The 22,803-nt window shown below is 39.0% G+C and overlaps 1 protein-coding gene across 6 annotated transcripts in view; it reads right to left on the minus strand.

Annotated features, from left to right (window-relative positions):
• The window catches only part of CADM1 (cell adhesion molecule 1), a 333,054-nt gene that overhangs the window by 24,748 nt on the left and 285,503 nt on the right, over window positions 1-22,803 (minus strand). For 3 of the 6 annotated variants that reach the window (XM_058446432.1, XM_032167469.2, XM_032167468.2), the window contains exons 6-8: window positions 18,891-18,990; window positions 15,595-15,767; window positions 10,572-10,658 (exon numbers count right to left, since the gene is read on the minus strand). In XM_058446432.1, coding sequence (XP_058302415.1) covers window positions 10,572-10,658; window positions 15,595-15,767; window positions 18,891-18,990 — 360 coding nt within the window. The remainder of the gene's footprint in view (window positions 1-10,571; window positions 10,659-15,594; window positions 15,768-18,890; window positions 18,991-22,803) is intronic. The other 3 variants (XM_032167472.2, XM_032167471.2, XM_032167470.2) reach the window with 1 other exon arrangement.

The raw sequence follows: 22,803 nt of genomic DNA on the forward strand, positions 1-22,803 counted from the left end.
CATAGTTTAGCCAGAAAGTTCAATTAACTGGGAGGCCATGGCAATGAACATGTTCAAGGTTTTCACAGATTAGTTTCTATACACACACACACGCACACACACACACATCCATTCTTCACTCTAAAGCTCTTCATGTTAAAATCCAAGAGCAGAAGCCTTTCATGAAAACACACAAGTTCACACAGTCTGCCAAATGCCACTTCTAATTATATGACATTCCAAAAATTTAAGTATCCAGCCATCCTTTCGCTCACAATTCAGAACCATGTTCACCGTTCTGAGGGGCTGGGAGTCCTGCTTTCATGGCTGGATTAGGAGAGAGTGCAGTTTCTTTTTTGTTTGTTTTTGTTTTTTCTTTTTCCATTGCTAGATGAACTTGCTGTGGAAGGAAATGTATTTTGTCTTTTTCTTCTTCTATTTCTGATGCTGTTCAAGTTTTCTCCTTCTTCTACCAGCCTTCTAAGCCAAACTTGCTGTACTTGCTCCTGTTCACAAGAAATTCCTCCAAGGAGCTCAAGGAATTTTCTCTTTATTTTTGGCTACAGGGGAAGTGGAATAAATATCTAACAAAATGCAGGGTGACATTCTTTTTCCAGAGTCATTTTATCACCACTCTTCCAGGCAACCTCATTCCAATGTCAACCCATCTGGCCATACTTTCATTTTGAGTTCTAAACTTCCCAGGCACATTACTTCTACGACTCATTGCTGGCAAAAAGGAATGGTGATACTGAGACAGGAGCTAGTTATCTCTAGTCAAACGGTGGTGGTTGAAGTAAGATTCTGAGTTAAACTGCAAGCAAGCAGTTCACTGTCCTTTTGTAGAATGCAGCTATTTAGCTGGTAATTGCTTTCATGAGCTGTGGAGATGCCAAGGGACTTTTTGATTCAACACAGGCAATGTTTAAATGCACTGCAACTTCATATGAAGCTTTTTTGGGGGGCAAATGAGCCTGGTGCTTCTGATGTATAAATATGACACATGAATTCACACCGGCGTTCCCCTTCAGTTGGCATGCTTTCCTGAGGATCCTAGACCATCAAAAATTAGATCCCTTCTAAGGAGCCAGAATTAACCAGAAGTCTGAAAGGCCAATGCAGCTTAATATTACTGATAGCTTAGTTTCTGACGAATAGACGAAGGAAAGAGAAACATACAATATACCGCATGAGAACAAAATACTTACAAGTCAAGTCTGTGTGCATAAAATAGCAGTAAAAAACAATACAGAAAACTGTACAGTTGAAACACACTCTGTCACAGATTCTCCTGACACAGATGACACATTTCCTTAGTTGAAACATCCAAGTGCAGCATTAGGTACTTTAAATTTGAGGGGTAGGATGAAATGCCCATTTGTACAGAAACATTTATATGCATGTTAATACAGTTTATAGATAGGCATTGGCTCCTTTCCAAAATTACAAAAAAAGCAATCAACACTCTGGCTCATTATTTTTGTAGTAGCTCTTCTAGTATGCCTTTTTTTTTTTTTTTTTTTTTTTTGAGATGGAGTTTAGCTCTCGTTGCCCAGGCTGCAGTGCAATGGCATGATCTCAGCTCACCGCAACCTCCGGCTCCTGTGTTCAAGTGATTCTCCTGCCTCAGCCTCCTGAGTAGGTGGGATTACTGGCATGCGCCACCACACCTGGCTGATTTTGTATTTTTAGTAGAGACGGGGCTTCTCCATGTTGGTCAGGCTGGTCTCAAACTCCAGACCTCAGGTGATCCACCCACCTCGGCCTCCCAAAGTGCTGGGATTACAGGCATGAGCCACCGTGCCCGGTATATGCTTTATTTTCACCAGGTAAATAATTAAGTACAAATGAAAGAAGGGCGGGGGGTGGAGTAAGACCTAAGGGTTAGAGTCGTCAAAAATAATATCAGCATTAACCAGTGACCCCAATTTACTGTCTTCCTACATCACAACATCATGTCAGCTTTAAGATGAAATTCAAGTGAAGCTAGGCGTCTGCTCCTAGGTGAGTACTAGAAAATAAATGAAGGAAAATCCACAGTGCATCTTGCTTACCCCCCATTCTGGGGATGGGAAATCCATCAACTGCACCCAAAAGGGGAGGAAAGGGGGATGTTGAGAAGAAAAAACACATTCTAAAATGGTTAACAGCAAACACATGTTCAAGTCAAACACACGATTACTGCACCTGGAAATGGCAAAACCATGAGCAGCAACAGGGTAGCAGACTGCAGGAGAAACACAGGCTGGCTACAAAGTTCAGGGCAAGATTGACGGTGTGTCTGGGGAGTCACTGACTCCATTTCTCTAAGAGCATCTGGTATGCTACTTGAACAGAGGTTATTTTCAAGTAAAGAATTAAGAAAATATTCTTTAGAAGTAACTTTGTGCTCCCTGCAGGAGACCACGATGACAGAATCTAATTCTCCTTCATAATTGGGTTATGACTTCATGCAGAAACCACAGACACCCTGGCTCTGAAGTGAGTGCAACTCTGTGAGGCAGGATTTATTAGAGTATCTTAATCAGAAAACTGGAGAAATGTGCAAACACACCCTGAGAATCAACTTGTGCGGTGACCATATTGTTGGGTAACATTCTAAGTGTACAGGCAAAATGCAAACAGTAAAATTTCAATATAAATGATAAATGCTGTAATCAGCTTGTAAAATGAAAATGTCTAATTGCCCTAACAAAGCCTTTTTGAAACCTCATCTTGATGCTGCCTTAAAAAACAAAATCTTTGAGCTAGCCTATGAGAAAAACAGGTCACAAAAAATTGAGCTGCACTTATGGTGGTGTTGGGTTATATAGACATTTAAAAGGCCTAGCTGAGCTACTGTCTCTTATTTTAATTTTAATTACAAAGAGAGCAAATTTATTGTACATTTCTATTATATGGCCAAGAAAAAACAATCCCATCTTCTTGAAAACCCAGTAAGTGTGTATGGTCTTAACAGTCACTCTCTGGCTATTTTATGAGTACAGTCAAACAAGGTATCCAAAGAAGGGCCCAGCACTATTATTTGAAAGACGCACGTTCTACTCAAAATTGACTTCTCTTAGTCTCCTAGTCCTACAGTTTATTAGACCCCATTTTGAATAAATGAAACATCACATACATTTATTGTTGCAGTATATTTACAAAATAAAAAAAGCTCTGACAATGTGTGAAATTAGAGACACTAGCAATTTAACTAAGTAGCAAAAAAAAAAAAAAAAAATTACTGCAGGAGAGGCAGCTGGGCAATATTTAGTTGAAACAGTCATGTGTAAGCTCCACTGTGGCACATTCTAATCCTTTCATATGGATTCTCTCCAACTTAGAATTGTTCATTGAGTGTGACAGACTGGGGGTTTAAAACTAATCCATAAAATGGTCCATGGTCTCAAACACAACGGGTGCCATAAATGAAAATGAAAATCCTAGAACAAAATTAAATTCACAACCTTAAATATTTTTTCCCCCAATTGATCTGTGGTGCTCCTGCTTTACAATGCGCAGACTGCAAGCCTGCATTTTAGGGTGTGTTTGAGTAAGGTGTACATTAAAAAAATGCACGGTGTGATAACCCACAATCTACTCAAAACCAGAACTTAATTGTAAAAAATTTAAATTCTCTCATTTTTGATTGTCATAAGCCTAAATGAAAGCATACTAAGCAGTTAGACATATTTTAATACACTTTCTCCCAGTTTATTTTCTTAACTAAAGTCAATAAGAAGCCAATGGGTTTTCTTAATTGAATTCCCCTTCAGTTTGTGTTATGGAGGTGCTTTAAATCTAGACACTAGGGCAGGCAAGGAATTCCCCTGACAATTTTATTTTCATAGTTGTGCTGTGCTGGCCAATATATATTAAATATATGGTGGTTTTTTTTTTTTCCTTCTCTTTCAAGTTATTTGAACTCGATCGAAAACAAAAATAACTGCTGGAAAATTAAACTCTGGAATTTATTTTCTCCTGGTTTCCTGGCTGATTTTCTTTCCATCAATGTTATGTTTTAATCAAACTCCCCTGTCTTAAGGATGGGAGAAGTGGATAGGAACAGAACAAAAACTAAAAGGCCAAAATAGGAGAGCCAGGATAGAGCTCTCTTCCTTGTGAAAGTCACCTCCCCTGTGAGTGAAGAGATTGCGTGCTACAAAACAGCAGCAACGGGGGATGATTTTTTTTTGGATATGCAATTTCAAGTTTTGTTAAAAGCTTCTTCAGAATTGTTCACTAGTGCTGTTGTGCCCCTGAGATCTTTTCATTTGCAAACCAGATGTTCTGCAAAATAATAGGAATCTGTATAGTGGTTTCATTTAACAAGAAAAACAATTCCTATATCATGTTGTATGTCAATGCTCAGTGGAAAGGGGTACAGATAAGAGGAAGGCAGAGGGGAGGGAAGGAAAAGAAGAGGGTGTTGCCATGAGGGTAGTGACGGAGACAAGAAAGAGGCTCTCTATAAGTTGTAGCACATTTTTAAGTCTTGGCAAATTTTGTGTTAGGTATGGGAGGGCTGGGTCCTTCCAGTCAAGTCTTTTATTTTTCACTACCAAGATAGCTCTAAACATCACTTTTTAATTCCGGGAAACCTGTATTCACAGTACTATTTGTTTGCATTGTTGATAGGTCTTTAGTATGAAAACATGTCACATCTTTATCTCCAGGATTATTTTTAAAATAAAGAGCATGAAGTTATTGAAATTATGATAGAGGCATTAAAAACTTTTCCATTCGCATCACATGTCTCATTCATTTTTTAAAAAAATGTGGGGTCAGGTGGCCTCCATCACTGTAGTATTCAAGTCTTTTCTCATTCCCTCCTAAATCAATATAGGTCAAAAGCTGGTTAGCTATGTTGTTATTTGTAACAGGTTTACAATCATCAGAAAAAAAAAATGTAGACACTTAAGACAGTATGAAGAAAAATGGACACATACTTTTTGGAGTAAAAACTTGAAAAGGTGGCTTATTATGTAAAAGGTGGCTCATGAGTACTTACTAGTGCCCCCAAAATATTCTTGTCACTAGGCATACTGGCATATCAATAACACTTGATGAATATTCAATAAATGCTGAATGAAAAATAATCTTAATGAAGTAGATGTCAACTCTAGAAAAAGAGGCAATTTAGTAAACATTCTAGGATGAAGATGTGTATTTCCTAGCAAGAGTGGCCTAATCTATGCCTGGAACATAAATACATGCAAAATAAACACACATTGAAGATAGATGCTTGAAGTAACATTGGACCATCATGCGTAACTTCCAAAATGCCATCCTTTCTTATCCACATTTTGTCCCTTCTTTGATGGCACAGACCAAAGTCCACTATGACACTCTCCTCAGCATCTATGGCACCTTCTGCCTGTGCCATTGAATCACCCCAATTGCACAGGATCTCTTATTGGGTTCCAGTGTGTGTAACCTGTTCTCGCAACCACATGATAAGGGGTTTAAGGAGCATTTTGTCTCCGTAAGCACTAGCATCGTGCTGTACATATTATGGGCACTCAGTATTTGTTGAGTGCATAACTAAAAGCAGACCAGCTCTTGAACCATGCAAATATCAATAGCAAAGAGTAGGATTCATTAGGCTAAGACCCTGGGGAATAGCCAGCTCTATTTGGAGGAAAGCTCTCTATCATCATTTAGATGGTCATGACATAGATTCAGTCTTAAGGACAGGTGTGCCTCTTTGCTTTGTACCTAAGGAACTAAAAACATGTGCTCTGGTGTCAAGTTTCCCCACTTGGGCATATTCTATAAATATCACTGAAGGATAAAGGCTATACCCACCTTCTTTATTTATGTGATCCAATCCACATTACACATAACAAAAGCTTATGATTTCAGACAATGAAAGCCAAAAATAATAATGTGGGCCTGGGGGTAGGAATCATTTGCTACAAGCTATATTGGTTTTTGAGTACTTAGATACCAATAAGAAAAGCCTGGCTATTTTCTTTTCCTAGGAACACAAAATATTCAATTGGGTACATACTTTTAAAAAGAGGAAAACTCATTTAGAAATGACCTACTTCATTCTTATGAAAGGATTTTTTAATGTGTTTCAGAATTTGGCCCTATAGCTATTCATTTCTTATTCTAAGGTGGTTTTAATTTTTTAATTTATGACAGTCACATGTATAGTGCGACCTCCAGGTTGAACTCCTCCCAGCCTGAATTTTCTCTGTAAGTTGCTAAGGGTATTTAAAACTGAGTGTGGAGTCCTTTCTATGATATTCCTCATCAAGCATCTAACTCAAGGCACAACCAGGTAGAAACGAAACAACAGCAACGCTAACTAGGAAGGGAAACACAACATGTTTTCCTGAGATGATTACAGGAAAAAGTTTGATCTAACTGGAAGACAGGGGCTAACACTATCAGAGAAATGAGTAAGTTTATGTACACCTAACACACAAAGTCAACTAATTACAAAGAAAGTTAAAAACAAGACAGAACAAACACTCCCTACTGACTCACACTCCCCCACCTCCCCCCGCCACCCCAGCATGGCATCAGGTTTTTCTTCTATTCTAGTTTTTGACAGGAATCTGTGTGAAGGACTCTTACCCGGGGTAATGGCTGGCTGTCTCCATCTTTTCACAAAGGATTCCAGGGGCAATTTAAATTATGCAATTTATGCTTCCATAAGACAGCATGTATCTTCATGAATGAAACCACATGGACAATTTGACACAATAAAAAAAAGGAACAGGGGCTTGCCAATAGCAATAGTTGAAACAGAAATATATGGTCAGAATATCAATATACAGGAAAGAAAACAGACTCCAATGAACCTCGTGGCAAATCATAGTGAGGCTCTGAATGGCTCCCAATCTAAAACTGTTTTACAGTTGGAAAAAAATTTTAATGATCCTGTAACGGCTTAATGGTTTTAAAGCCACAACAAGTTGATATGGCAAGTTGACATCAAATACAGATGCTCCTTGACTTTCAATGGGGCTATGTCCCAATCAACCCACCCTAAGTTGAAAACATTGTAAGCTGGAAATCCATCTGATACACCTAAACTACCAAACATCACAGCTTAGCATAGCCTCCCTTAAACGTGCACAGGACACTTACATTAGCCTATAGTTGGGTAAAACCATCGAATACAAAGCCTATTTTATAAGGTGTTGAAGATCTTATGGAATTTATTGAATACTGTACTGAAAGGGAAAGGCTGTATGGGTACAGTTTCTGTCGAATACGTATTGCTTTTAGACCATCCTAAAGTCAAAAAACTGTAAGATGAACTATCATAAATCAGGGACTGTTGGTATTCCTTTCAGTACTTTAGAGACTACAAAAATTTCTCCCTAGATAAGGCCACGCTTAGATGTGTGTCTTCACGTGTAACTCTCCAGACCTGCTCCGTGTAGGGTAAGCAGGAGGCAGAAAACGCCCTGTGCTCCCATCCGTGAGGGGTATGATTCTGGGTGGGCAAAGCAGAGTCAGATTTGGCTTATAATTCTTCTCCTTGAAGGGTCTCCACGATGAAGCTTTAACATGTTTCAAGGAAGTCAGGTGACTCAGAACAGAATGCCAGTCTGCCTTCCTAACAAGGGGAACAATTTGATTATCCTGGTTATGGAAGATAAAAGATAACACTGGAACACTTCCTTTCAGAGAAATCAGAAATCAACTATGACTTCTCGGGTTTAAAAATATTTTTCTATTGCATGTGTACATTTTTCTTGTAATGAAACCCTGACCTAGGGAATGGGTTTCAGTTATTGCATTTGACTGGGAGAAAAGAAATAGATGACTGTGGACTTCCTCTTCTTTTTTTTTTTTTTTTTTAAGCTCAGGCTTTATGTTACTGTCACTGAATTTGGCTGTTGCAGCTTTTAAGGCTAATGGTGGCTGTAATGTACCAAACAGTGCAAGAGAGAAGAGGAGTGGAAATTAATTTAGCTATCCATTTGTCAGGATTCAGTCTGGAAGATTTTTTAGGAACTAATCTAAATCTAGGGGATAGCCTGGACCTTTAAAATGGGACACGGAATCATTCAGCTGCATAACCTTTAATCTGTTTGGAGAAAGGAGCAAATGTTAAATTCTACAAGTGTACTTTCTGGGCAAGATAAATATATATAAGACTGCTTGTTAAGACACAGTAAGCCTAGAAGATCACATCCATTAAGGCAACAAATTCTACAATGTTGTGTTAGTAGCAATTTTAGTTTAACTACTCTTGGGTGTGCCAGTGAGATTCTGGGCATTCATTACCACAAATGTGTTTTGTGTGCAGGGAGGACTCAACTGCTAACATCAAGAGGCTAAAGTGCATCTATGAGATCATCTTACATTACCTTGAGCTGAGAGGCCAGTAGCAGAGAGACAGAAGCAAAGACAAGTTTCTGTTAGAGGTACCTTTGATGTGGACAGAAATAGAGCATTGTTTATTTTTTAAATTTCCTCTTAAATGGAGTCTCTGCAGTCGGAACTGTGATAACAGTGAGTTGTAGCTGTTTGAGGACATAAGATTAGCTTCAGTCTGGAGTGAAGGATTAAGAGCTGTGAACTGAAGCGACTCTGCTGAGTTGTTGAGATTGATTGTGAGGGGGGAGGAGTTCAGCGAGTGCTAAGAAAGGTCTTAAAAAAAAAAAGTATAAGCTAGTGAGAAGGCCAGCTGCAAATGAAAAGTGTTGTTCCATATAAAAGAGAAATGTGGTGTTTATATACCACGTGAATAAGGTCTCGACTGCCTTAAAACGTAAACCTGGATAGCTACCTAGCTGGCACCTTCTAGAATGAGTGGTAATAAATGCTGGCTCATACCTGGGCAAGTTCTGCAAAGATAAAATAGACTGCTGATATATTTTCTTAAAGGGTTAATATATGTAGGGCAATGGAGAATTAGGCAATATATTTCACACTAATATCTAAACGGCACTTCACAAGAGTACGAGTCTAATTTGGCTTACGAACTGGGTAGGAGGAGAGAAATGTGAAAAGGTAAAAACCTAGTTCTTAGTATGAAAAGTTGATAGCACGGTTACTCTGGAAATCAGAGTTAGGAAGAAGCATCTTTGATATGCTGGTGAATGGTATAGAAAATGGAAAGAATCAATTCACTAGGTCCACAAACTGAGTTTACTTAAGTTTACAGAAGGAAGTAACAAAGAGCCAAAACAGAAACACACACAGACAAGAATCTAGGAAGCAGCCTGGTTGGAGCTGAATTTAGAGTGAGACATGAAAACCAACTGATGGATTTTCAGAAGATTTTAAATTAAGTGCTGGCACCGATGGTTTTGTAACCAATGTTGAGAAGCACTGGCTTCCTTAAGGGTTCTCTTTTTCCACTGTAATGGGTAGAAAAGTGAAGAAAACTGAGATTAGACAATCTGTTGTATATTCTATCAACTGATGAGGCCTCCTCTTTCTTTGAACACTTTGAATTTTCATCATCTCTATCTTATTGACTCCCATGAAAATTGGAAATGTCTCTAGCATGTCAATGAAAAGGATAGCAATGATATCTAGGGTGCTAAAAAGGAGCTGACCATGAAGGGTGGGGAGTAAAATACTCAGTGTTCATAAAGAAGTATAGAGACAGAGTTGGGTACCAGGGCACACAGTTCAGATACCTTGCAGTCTCACCAGCTAACAAAATGCAGCAGAAAAGTTACTCTTTCAAGAGATATTTTTTTTCTCACAGAATAATTACTTTCACATGTTTTTGGGGTAAGTCCCTGTAAACACAGGTTGGGAAGGCCTTATCTAGGGAAATCCTTCATGTCAAGTGGACATAGTGTGGCCAGAAGCTTTCCTACTTAGGTAGGCAGAAGAGACCCCATGGCTCCCAGACAAGCCACATCAAGCAGTATGAGAGAGCCACTGGATGCCAGGAAGGGCTGGATGGCATGCCACCTCCCTCAGTGACAGAAACAAGAGACAGTAAAACTCATGCTGAATAAGAGTTTCAGACAGTCCAAAAAGATAAAGCCGCAGAGTTAGAACCACAGTGGCTGCCTCTTCCACTCCTCCAATATGTGACCGAGGGCAGGGAGGGGCACACGAGTGCTCAGCATGGAAAAGACAGTGACTCCCTCTGATCTCTTGTGACTACCTAGGCAACACAAACAGGTAGTAACACTGTCAGCGGGTACTCTCTGGAGCAGGAAGGATGACTATGCATTTAGTAGCATGGCCCAAATAGGCACATTGAAGTTAGGTGTGTATATTTTCCCTTACATGGACTGAGATGAAACTAAGACAGAGACAAGATTGAAAGCCACAGTACTTACCATTTCATCAAACATGGCTAAGCAGAAGCTATAGGCGTTTTCTCTAGTAGCCAGCTGCCATTTTCCCTAGCATTTTGCTTTGAATAGTGATGCTTAAAAAAGAATTCTTTTATGCATAAGCTGCAAAATATCTGACGTACTGTTAAATGCTTGGATGTTTCTGAGGTCCTTAAGATTCAACTTAAGAACATAGTATCTAATGTCATTAGAGTTCCAAAATAAAGGAACAATTAAATTCCAAGGATTTAAAGGGAACTTTTCGGCTTCTTTTTATACATACCAGAAAGACAATATACATTCAGGACATTTTCAATGGTAATGAAGGTACCATACCTGTGATGATGGTAAGGATGGTGGTGGTGGTGGTGGTGGTGGTGGTGGTGGTGGTTGTTGTGGGAGGAGGGATAGTTGTGGGGGGATCTGGATAGAAAAAAAAAGGAAAATCAAACCCACAATGCTGAACACAACAATGACCAGTAATGACAAAGCAAAGGCATGAGGACATTGAGATGTTTGTTTGATGGCTTCCCCCTTTAAAACCAAAAGTTCTTTCCCTGCAAGATTTATGTCTTGTAATTATATCCCAAAGCCTGAGTTGGAAGAGCTGAGAAAAGAAGAAAAGAGAATTTTCATTAATGAAGTGAATTAGGGATGAGGAGATGTGAAGAGAGGGGAGGAAAAATCAAAACATACGACACCCCTCTTCCCCACCAGATTCCAAAGGTGAGGTTAAATCAACTCAGTACCAAGAGGGTACAATGGTTGTCATTTCGTTTCAGCTTTTACAGATGGGAGGAAGGAGGAGGAGGAGGTGGCGCTGCTCTATTAGGGGGCTCATATCAGCCAAGGATGAGTGTGCCCCTGCACACTTGCTCTCTGTGACTGTTAACTTCATTATTCTCCATCAATACAACCCAGCAGGAAGTAAAACTACTTCTATACTCATAATAAATACAAAGAAGAGAGAATGTCACCACTAAATATCAAGTTCCAGGCATGTGAGATTTTACTGAGATTTTATTTTTTAAAAGTCAATAAATTTTACAACTTATAAATATTAATAAGTTGCCTTTGCTCATATTAAAAGCTTGACCTAAGTAGACTACAGTGATAAAACTGAAAGAATGTTTTCCATCTTGTAAACAAGAGAACTAAATATAAATGAGACTCGACCTTCAAAGCCAGGAACCTGATAGGGAACCCTCTGTCGGATATTTGATATACTGTATATTCTTCTATCATCTCAAAAATTATTTGGAGACAAGGGAAGGGCAAATATGAAAGAGAAAAAAAAAACTAAGCCCAAATGATCAAACTGAATGTGTTAAATTGTCAGCAAGACTTTGAACTAAGCAATCATTCTGCTATAATAGAGCATAAGATGATTTGAAAGCTTTTGATTTTAAATTTTATCTAAAGCACATCAACTTTTTCTCCCTGACACATCTGGTGTCCTTTTATCTTCAAGTGAGCTCTCAGATTGTCTAATTAATACATCAAAACTTTAATTATATACTGCACCTTTATTGGGCTTGGTGCAACTTCCCAAAAGTTTATAAAAATATTATTTTGGTGCTTGATTGCAAAGTCTACTTAAAATGATTCCTACCATCGATCAACAATCTGAAGTTTTAATTTTCCTCACAAATTGCTTCTCTCACACAAACACACTTGGATGAAATTAACAGAGAAGAATCAACTGTTCTGTTCGATGGGAGGCTCCCTTCCTTTAAGTTGGGGATGCAAGCAGTTTACACTTTCATTTAAAGCAGCCTCACATGAGTCCAAAAAACGATGTCGTTTAAAAAAAATCTCATTCTCCTCCAAGAAGTAAAAATGGTTAAGTTAGTGATTTTAAACTACCTTTTTAAAAGAAAGGCAGAATGAGAAATGCAGTGACTCAGGCCATATGTTCAGTCTTGCTCCTTCACACTTTTTATGGAGGCCACAGGTGGGGAAGCATTTTGTGACCTGGAAACTCATTTGGATGTACCTACACACCTGCTGCAGGTGCCAGTGCAGATATAAATGAACCAAGTGCACTGACCCCTGAGCCCAGCACTAAAGACGTCCCGCTCCCTCCACTACACAAATAAACTATATCCAGAGAGGTGCCTGCTGCCCAGCACAGGGTCAGTTAATGTGATTTTTCTGTTTTGCTTGAATTACTATATCTACCACTGAAAAGAAACATTTGTTCCTGGGAGAGTTCCCCTGATATACTATAATCCTATTTTTTTTTTTTTTTTTTTTTTTTTTTTAGACAGAGTCTTGCTTTGTTGCCCAGGCTGGAGTGCAGTGGCATGATCTCAGCTCACCGCAATCTCCACTTCCCGGGTTCAAGCAATTCTTCTGCCTCAGCCTCCCGAGTAGCTGGGACTATAGGCATGCGCCACCACACCCGGCTAATTTTTGTAATTTTTTTTTTTTTTTTTTTAGTAGAGATGGGGTTTCACCATATTGGCCAGGCTGGTCTCAAACTCTTGACCTTGTGATCTGCCCACCTCGGCCTCCCAAAGTGCCGGGATTACAGGCACGAGCCACTATGCCTGGCCTATAATCCTATTTCTGCACCTATTCTAAAAGTATTGACATAAAGTGTGTGATGTTCACAATACAATAAGAGTAGATCTGAAGGTGATTTGAAAATATGATTATGAACCAAGGAGTGGACCTGACTAATGAAGGCACAGACTTCAGAGAAAGGTCATCAGTCCCTCCCATTTTGTGCAAATCACACACTTTCAATTATCTTTATCATGACTGGGGCAACTGTTGTCCTTCACATCTGGTTAAAGTGACCTGAAAGAATTAGATTCCTTTAACAGGTATAATAACCTCAGTGGTTAGATCATTTCTAGCAATGTGAGGTCACTATTTAAGAAAGTACAGAGTTGGAGTTAATGAGCTGTGTTTGACACGTAGAGGCTAAAAGAACAAAACCAATTGGGGCTCAGGCACTAACCAGCTAGATTCTTCATGTGTAGAAGTTGCTTCCAGAGAGTTAAACTTTATGGGGGCTTGCTAACTTTTAGTTCATAAAATACTTCCAAAATTATAGTAGTAATACAACAAATCAGCTTTGGAAAGAAAATCTACTCAACACCTTCCCAAACTGCTAGAGTATTTTGTTAATAGACTAGTAATACCTTAGGCTAACATTCTCATCTGTCATCCCAAGTATTGTTACTAGGACTGATTAGGGGAGGTAGGTAGTATATTACAGATCTAGTAAATCCCTAGACAAGGATAGGTGTACCATCTTGGATTAGGGAGACATGTGTATGTAGTTGTGTCTGCCTTAAACAGGTGGATCCCTATATTTCTTGGCTTTCAAATAATGCACTCTGGCCCAGACAGTTAATTCTAAAAGGATCATCTCATATTGAAGGGGATTGTTCTATTGGAAAGCAGTGAGAATAAGAGAATACACAAAGACCGACAAACTTTGTTGTGGACTTTAGAGCCAAAGTATTTTGGTTCTAAAACACATTTAGAAACCTGGTGAAGTTGGGGAAAACTGTACGACCTTTCTGAGCTTCAGTTTATCATCTGTAAAATGGGATCATGATAATGCCTGCCTCCTGGTGTTATTGTGGAGATTAAAGGAGACCATGCATGTAAAATCGTTACCATAGGGCATGGTATAAATAAAGTGAGCACTAAATAAATGCTAGCTATAAACTACTAAACAAAATTATTCAAATATATCTGTCCATCAAACCCACAAAATATTTCTTCTCTTGAAATGTAGGGGCAGTACATACAATAAATCAAAACTGTTTTTCCAGATAATTTAGTGTTCTGAGTCAAGGAATCACATAACGGACTAATGGAAATTTGTCACTGCTTTTTATAATCTGCAGTTTGTAAAGAGCTGGACTGAAAGCCAGTAAATCCGGGCAACAGCAATGTCGGGGACTCCCATGAGGCACAGGCCCTTCTGTGAAGAGAGCACAGGCAGAAAAAGGGAGGAATGTACTTTTCACCCCCACCAAGCAGTCTGTGGAAAGAGGTGGCTCTGCAAATCGCCAGCTGAAAATGGGCCATGCTGTGTCCCCTCTCACCTACGTAGAAAAGCTGTTTGCTTCATGTGGATTTCCTTAACTACTGGGAGAATTAATGTTATTATGTGTGAACAGACATAATACAACCACAGACAACACTGGTAGTGCGTAAAGATAAAACATACTTAGAAGTCTACAAATAAGGTGATTAGATGTGATCTTTTAATTTTGCATTATGCTAGGAAAAAAACCTCAGGTATAGGCTAAGGATTATATTTTAATATCCATGCAGATATGGTGTAAAGCATGCTTCTATTTGATTAAAAAGACTGCCACTCCTATTTTCTTCATAAGGAAAGTACCCTGGTTCTAAGACACTGTGGTGTGGATATTTCATAGGTATAATTTATGTGTATCTAAACATTTATATACTTGGATTATTTACACTGCTAACATGAAGAAAAAAATGCCCCCTTCACACACACACATATTCAAATATTTATGACACATTGAAATGCCGATGCCTCTGGTTACTCATTCTTTGTCATGTCAGTTCGTGGCCATCTTTTGGCATATGAGGCTTCAATTGAACAGAAGAGACTTAATTTGATATTATAAAACTAGAGAGGAGGTGCACATCTCAACTAAATAGAAAATATTCACCATTTGCAAAATCAACAGTAAGTTATAAACAGGAAGTAAGTTTAAGATGCCTGAAATGTAGTAGATGCTCAATAAACATCTGTTGACTAGAGAATAAAATTCATGTTTTAATAATCCTTTAAAATGATATTAACAAAACAGACACACTTTTTTAAAAAGCTTTTGTTCCGAAGCAGTAGCTACAGGTGGTTCATGTAGCTACAAAGGACCTTGTATTTGTTCTGAGTATTTACTGGCTTACAACCTCTTTTGGAATTTAATAGCTTCATGCTGAAAATAGAGTAGTTCTGCTCATCAAAGCAGGAGAAAGCTAGCCCAGGTATCACAGGAAGATACCACTGGGAATAAACTTTCTGAGCTGAAAAGCCACTAATTGGTAAGGTTGAATGTTTCAGTCATTACTTCTAACATAATCTCCATGGCTTGTGCCTGAGGACACAGCTTTCCTTCTCAGCACGACCAAAGACTGTGATCTAGTAGAAACACCCACGATTAGAGGGAGAGAAGAAAAGTCACTATCCCAGGTGGAGACACTAGGGTCCACCTCAGGCCAGGCTTCTTTAAGTTCTAGAAGGAAACCAACTGGTTTTTGATTTTCAACTTGACCAAAAGCTTTGGGAGTAAATCACAAGTAGCAGCTCCATGTGACTGACTCTAGTAGAGGAGCATTTTATCTTCTCACGTACCGTATACATACAGCATATAATCCGAGTGAGCTTTCCCCACTACGTTTGAAGCTTCACAGCGGTATGTACCATTATCTGTTTTGTTTAGGTTATTGATGAACAGGTTGGGCCCAGACAGTACGGCGTGCTGAGGCATTTCATCATCGACTCTCACCCAAGTTACCATCACAGGCCTGCAGGGGGAAGGGGAGGAAGACAAGTCACATTATCATTTCCCATTGCATCAAACTGCTCACCCATGCATTAAATGAATCACATGCGGGGTGACACAATTAATGAGGATCTACTGGAGATATTTTAAGTTCACAGAATTACAACTGTGAAGTCTCCAAAAATCTGTTTGGTATACAATTGTTTTTCTTTTAAACATGATCAGGTGTTGAACAACTTTGAACAGACCACAAGCAGGAGTCTCATTATTTCCAATTCATCTTCGACAAATCAACAAATAAAACAGTGTGCCCTATTTTTATGCCCTGCTGTGTGGTTTCACACCAATTCAGGCAGGACAGAGCTCACCCATTGTTAACATCTCATTAATTAGGAAAGAAATCAAGTTCTTGGCTAGTGATACATGCATTCATCTGATGGTTACTAACACACCAGGACTTGTTTAGAAGCCTCTTGTGATATTTAAATGGATTTTGAGTTTCACCAAAAGGAATGGACTTTTATATATGAAAAGTGCTTTTCTTGGGCCTCTGTTTGAAAAACCACCTTTGATTCTGGAAAGATGTAATCATTTCCTCTTCCCTTTAACCCCTCCCCATAACCTGCCTTCCCCTACCCAGAATGCCACTCCTGTCTCTGATGCCCTAGTCCACCATGTCTATCTGTTCCTTGGCAAACTGCCTTCTTTACTGGCTCTCGAAGGCCTGCATATTGTGAGAACTTTCCCTGTGTGTGCACCTGCAGTCCCCCAAGCTCGTGGGTAGGGCTCTCAGGCTAATCACCACAGAATGCATTCCACATGGATCCCTTAGGGCCCAGGGCATTTGCTCATCAGAGACAAGTTTGTTTTAGTGATTTAAAGTGCCACATTTGTATCCATCAGGAAAAAGCAAATTTCGTAAGATTTGCCAAAGCTAAAAATGCATACACACCAAGTATCTTTTGAAAACTTCCATTCTTCAAGGCGCTTCCCTCAACCTCCTATAAAGTTGAGGCCAGTTAGAATTGTGCCTGAAAACTTTCATTTTGAAGGAAGGACAACAGAGATCCAGCGCACAAGTGACTTCCTTCCAGTTCCTACAGCTGCCTCTAGGAGCAGTGACACGACAAGAGACCCATGCTTAATGACGAACGGATCCTCAAGTTAGCCCTGTCAAGTAGCATTCCAATTTTCAAATGGGATGTGAAGTTACAATTTTTCTTTAATTACACATGGGTTTGTCATCACAACCCAGTAAATTATTTAAAAATTAGTACTGCATATGTCCTCCTTGTAGGCAATGGCAAATGGGCCTGCCTGGCAATCAGACCTAATGTCCTGCTGCTTGACAGCTGAAACGATCAGTAGGGGTTAAGTGCTGAGAATATTCACAACATTTAATGGCAAGTTAAATTACCATTTTTATTGTATGCAATTTCTTGAGAAAATAAATAGGTAATATGCTAGAAGGGATAGCAGTGGAGTAATGTGAGCTTGCTCACACAACCATATACTAGTTCCTATTTGAAAGGAACAAACAAATCCCTTCTCTGGCATAAATGTCCTGAAGGAAACATGTAATTTACTGTCCCCGTGGCACATTCAATTGAACGCAGTACCTTCTTCAGGGGAAAAATACAAAAACAAAGTATAGGTTAGCAAGCCATAGACTGTAACTGTGGTTAATGTGGCCGAGCACGGGTATTGCAAGCGGCAAGAGGCCTCTGAGAATTTTTTTTTCTTCCTCCATTAGATTATTTTGGAAGAAAGCTGCTAATTAGGGAATAATTCAAACTGTTTACAAAAAGAAAGATCTGAATCTTTGGCAGTGCTCAAAAGAGAAGAAGATCACTCTGCTGAAGCTTGAAGCATTCCAAACCAAATAACTTGGGAACACCAGAGGGAAAGTGAAACTGAACCAAGACCACTTTCCACCTCCTAAAGGTCATTTAAAACTCCACATGGTTAGCACAGAGGGAAGGAAATTCCAGCACATGGAGAGGTAAGCACAAAGATAGGGAGGGCTGAAATGAGAAGAGAGAACCAACAGCAGCCAGAGCCCCCTTTGGCTTTCTGGTCTCTTGTCATAGATCACTCCTTAGGTAAAATAGGGAGGCTTCTTTCCAGAGATTTCTGGGGAAGCTTTGTTAAGATGCTCTGAATTCTTTATATGAAAACTGTGATGATGCTGGCTAGCAAAACTCTTTGAGGGAAAAAAAAAAAAATCATACTACGGGGACAGCAGAGGGAGCTCAATGCTGTTTTTTGTTGGGTACTGCTAAAGTTTGAGTGTCCTTAATCCCAACATTGACCTATTATTCCATTTCATGAATCCTCAACTTGGTTTATTCCCCTAAGAAACAGTTAAAAACAATCTTTACTAGAAACACAAAAGAAGTGTCCCCTGCCCACTAAGTAAACTGAATAATAGTTAAAGTGGTACCACTGTGTGGCTTTTTTTGTTCTATTAGTGATGATATATGTAGTTCCTCTAATTCACTTTGGATCATTTCACAGGGCAACTCAAGTGGCTCCTTTATACTTTCAATAAAATAAGAGTCTTAGTTGTTTCTTCTTTTTCTCTTATGAAGTGGCATATATGTCCTCCTTAAGAAAAGTTCCTGAGCTTTTCCTTACTAACAAAAATATTTCTGGGAGTCAAGTATGAATGACACTTTTCTTTGAGGGAAGAAGATGCAAAATTAAAGGTAGGGCAAATTCATTTGCCTACAGCTGGCCCTAAACATAGCAGCTTAACGTAAGTCTTAAAACCATCTTTCTAGCAGCTTAGACATTAACACAAAAGGTGGCAGATATATCATTAGATTGTAGGGACACCAAGAATTTATTAGGATTATTTTTGTGTGTGAGAGAGAAAATAGTCCTGACAATCATGTTGATGATAATAAAATAGAATTAGCTGAGATTTCAATCTTAGTGGGCATTTAATTTTTCTCCCAGTCCTGACCATTAAGAACTATGGATATTTATTTCCCCTCTCACTGAATATTCTTTAGTTCCTGAAAAACCATCCATCCTTTGCAGCAGGAGACAGGTGACAGGCCAAGGACTGGTGAATGCACATGTCTGTGTTGTGACATTTACTGCGCATGACCCTCTGCCAACCTTGGCCTTCAGAACTTACTGGGGCTTCCCGATGGCTTCACATGTTAACTCAAGCGCGTCCCCTTCCCGGGTTAGGCCTTGTAGAGGATAAGTCATCTGAATATGCACTTGAGGCTTATCTGTGTGACAACAACACAAAGTATAATGTTTAGCAAATGATATCATCAGGCAAAATCAGACTCACACACTGCCTCAAAACCACAGTACCAGCACTTACTCTCTCCCATCCTATGCCTTCAGTAACACCCTTCTAATTAGTTGGTAATCCTGGCATTTGCTCAAATTAAATTGACTAATAACTCTAAGGAGTGAACCGCAAATAGATAAGAGACTCATAAGCCAACTGCGTCACATCAAACATTTCCTGTGAAATACATTTTGTTACACTGAAGTTTATCTCCAAACTCACTCAAGCTAAAGGAAACTCATTTGCCTTCATGCTGAGGTGAAGCCACAGATATTTGTGGTGCTCAGAATTGATACATTTTATCATATATCATATATTACTATGTGACAATATGTTGTGACACTGCATGTTAATAAGTTTGCCTCTTCTATGTTCTTGTTTTCAAATGGGAAAGGCAGAACTTCTGAATTCCACTCAAATGACTTTAAGAAAAAACAACTGGGACATTTTGGGAGCCCTCTCAGTGAAAACTCTGACATCTCAGTGTAAACATTAAAAAGAAAAAATACTGACATTTACTCAGGATCTACTCTCCTAGGAACCATCATTGGTGGTAGAATAAGCCTAGTTTTAGGGATGGGAACTCTGGTACCCACAGACTGAAGTAGCTCATCCAAGATCATAGAGAGAGAGACAGCCCAGTAAGTGTATGTTGGGATAGATTTCTGATTCATAAGTGCATTTCCAATGGCAATCCATAATTAAAGCCAGGTATAGCTTCCTAATGAAGTGAGGTACTTAGGAAGGAGATACAAGTATTCTTATTTCCACCAGCTACTTAAAACTGTATTTGTCAGCGTGGGCATATGGCTATGAGGGCTGAATAATGGAAGGTCCAGGGAATAGGGAGGGACGCTACAGAAGTTGGAATTAACATAGATACATATACAAATACATTAACAAATAAAATCTGAATGGAATTAGGAGATTTTTTTTTTCTGTGCTAAACTAACAAGCTATTAATCCCTAAATCAGTTTTCTCATTTAATTCTGTGGCTCTGTAAATGCACATTTTTGGAAATGTACCCAAGAGTAATAAATGTGAGAGGGCAAGACATCGGTTGGCTGAAAGGTCAAAACAATTACCATAGTTTTACTTTCTCAGACAATCATACCACCTAAACAACAGCCCCTTGGCCTTTTACAAGCTGTGGTTAGCTCATTAACATTCATCCTATGGAATAAGGGAGAAGATAGAAATATTAAGGCAAGGCTCAACCAATCTCATCCTGTACACAGCTATATAAGCTGCACAAGGAAGTCCTCACTAGGGATGGCTGCTTTCTAGATGCATTCTTATAGTCTCTTTCCTGTCAGAAATCTTTCTCTCATGTCTCTAAAAATTACATGACATTCAAAATCTTTTAAGAGAGCCCCCTTGTTCACCCACCAGTGTGCACTGCATACTGTGAATTGGTAGTGCTTTCTGAGAAGCTAAGTCTCTTGCCAGAGAACGTAAAGTTAACAAGCCCAGAAGCTCCAGCTGACCCTTGCAAGTTAGACAGTTCTATTCTCGGACACGTTGGCAAAGAAAATGTTTAAGAGCAAAATGGTGTTGAGGTTTCCAGATACTGATAACTGGGTCGGGAAGGTAGTCATTGAAGAAAAGCAGAAATGCTTGTAAAGGATAAACAGGATGACCTTGAACCAGCACTGGGTGGTTCAAGAGCTCCTGGGCACCCCCTTTTAGAGACAGAGGCCACATATTAGGCTAACTACAACCGCTGGGCATCAGGTGTGGGTTTATTGTTTCTGGCTGTGTAACACACACACTAGTTAGTGAAGTTTAGTTTTTAAAAAAGATACAAAAAAAATGAAAGAAGAAGGTTATCACACTGGACACACAGAAAACAAAAGACCTGCTACCTCATAGTTCATACCCAGAAACAGCAGCACTTTATATAGAGTTCCTAGTTAGGGGACCTCTATCATTCTTACCCATGAACCGTTCTGGGTGAGGCTAAATTTAAAGCCCCAAATTTGGGCTGAAATGTAACATCTGCTTATAGGTTAATCTCTGTTCTACGGAAAGGCTACATTTTTCGTGCACTGCTGACTTTGGCCATTAATTAAGAAGAAGCAGAATGCTTGCTGGCCTATGTGGAAGGATTTTGTTTTTCTTCTTTTTTCCTTAATGTAATTTACAAGCAAACAGAGAGGGCATATTTTTCAGCACAGTGCACTAAGGATTTTACATGCTCAACTTCCATCAATAATAAAGACAGTGTTGAAAAACTTAATCCACCCTGCTTCTTCAGTACCACTGAGTTTTAGTTAAATGCTTTTTTATGTTCCTAATGAGCTGTTTATCAGTTGTCAATTATTCATATAAATTAGGAAGAGCAAGCTAAGGATTTGTTATACCCAAAATTTATTTTAAAAACCATTTACTAAATCATAGAAAATACACCTTCAGTTTTGATAACTGATTTTCCCAATTTACTCTTTAAGTTCTGGAGAAACATCTACTATCTACTTATGGCTACAGCTGCCACAGTTACCGTAATAGCTGGCTGAAAAGGTAAGCATTAGTCTTGCTTGCATTATACAGAAAAACGTTCCCCTCTGTTGACACATGCAGTATTTATAGGCATATTATCTGACCACGGGCAGATGAGCTATCCTCTCGCCCAGTCTAGGAATCAAATATTATAGAAGGTCTATGTGCCGAGATCTATCCCTGAGTGATGGAAACTTAAAAAGAAATTCTCTTCCCCTTCCTTTGTCCTGAAAGAGAAACTTAAGCATTCTCAACAGGTGGAATAGAAACCCTGGGATTCCACTGGCACCTCTAGAAGTAAGGGACATAAAATTTTCCATTGAAGAGCCTAACTACGATATGAATATGTCAAAATACCGAACAATCCAGATGGCTGACTGACTAGCCCAGAGCTCATCATTTATATTTTAATTATGTTCATAAATCAAATGTTATAACCCACCAAACCTTTTCTGAAACAGAACCAGCCTCCAAGATTTATTTTTAAGTAATGAGGTAAAGCCTAGTACATTTTCTGGGGGATCATTTTACACCTCGGTTGGTGTTGTAAGGCACGAGGCCAAAAGCCAGATGATACTTTCTACCCAAGTGCAATAACTGCCCAGAAATGTATCACTCAGAATGGCTTAATGTCATTATAAAATGGAACTGCTATATAAAAATAAGAAAAATAGTTAGGTCTGTACACTTAAAGAACATTACAGTTATAGACATGGCATCACCAACAGCCAATCAATTAGGTCGAGGGATCTGAGGTTTTCATAATACACTGTAAATTTTTTTAAACCCCGTAAAAGACATTTAGCAAGACTGCTATAGCAGACAAAATTTGTTCATTAGTCAAAGTTGCACAGAGGGTTAAATACCAGGAGGCTTTAGGTCACACTACAGTAGCAACCAATTAAAAAAAATATATTAGAAAGACATTCTGATTTGATGAGACTTTCTTTAAATGTACTTTGCTCTCTCTATAAAGGGAAAAAATATATAAAAGGAAACTCTTAAAGAGGCTGGAATGGGTTGCTGGCAGATTACAATTGATTTCATGCCAGTCTGACCTTGCACCACATTCTGTGATCTTTTCAGAAGATGAAACTCAAGATTCTGAACCTGTATTTCAGTTTCCTATGTAAATGAAAAGACACAGTCTCCTCTGTAGGTCCAAACGCTAATGTATCAGGTCTTTGCATTCGTTTATTTAGAAAAAGGTACTTTGCAGTTTCTTCATGACTGGGATAGCAGAGA

Source organism: Hylobates moloch, unplaced genomic scaffold, assembly GCF_009828535.3.
Source record: "Hylobates moloch isolate HMO894 unplaced genomic scaffold, HMol_V3 SCAFFOLD_11, whole genome shotgun sequence".
In the NCBI taxonomy this organism is placed as follows: Eukaryota; Metazoa; Chordata; class Mammalia; order Primates; family Hylobatidae; genus Hylobates; species Hylobates moloch.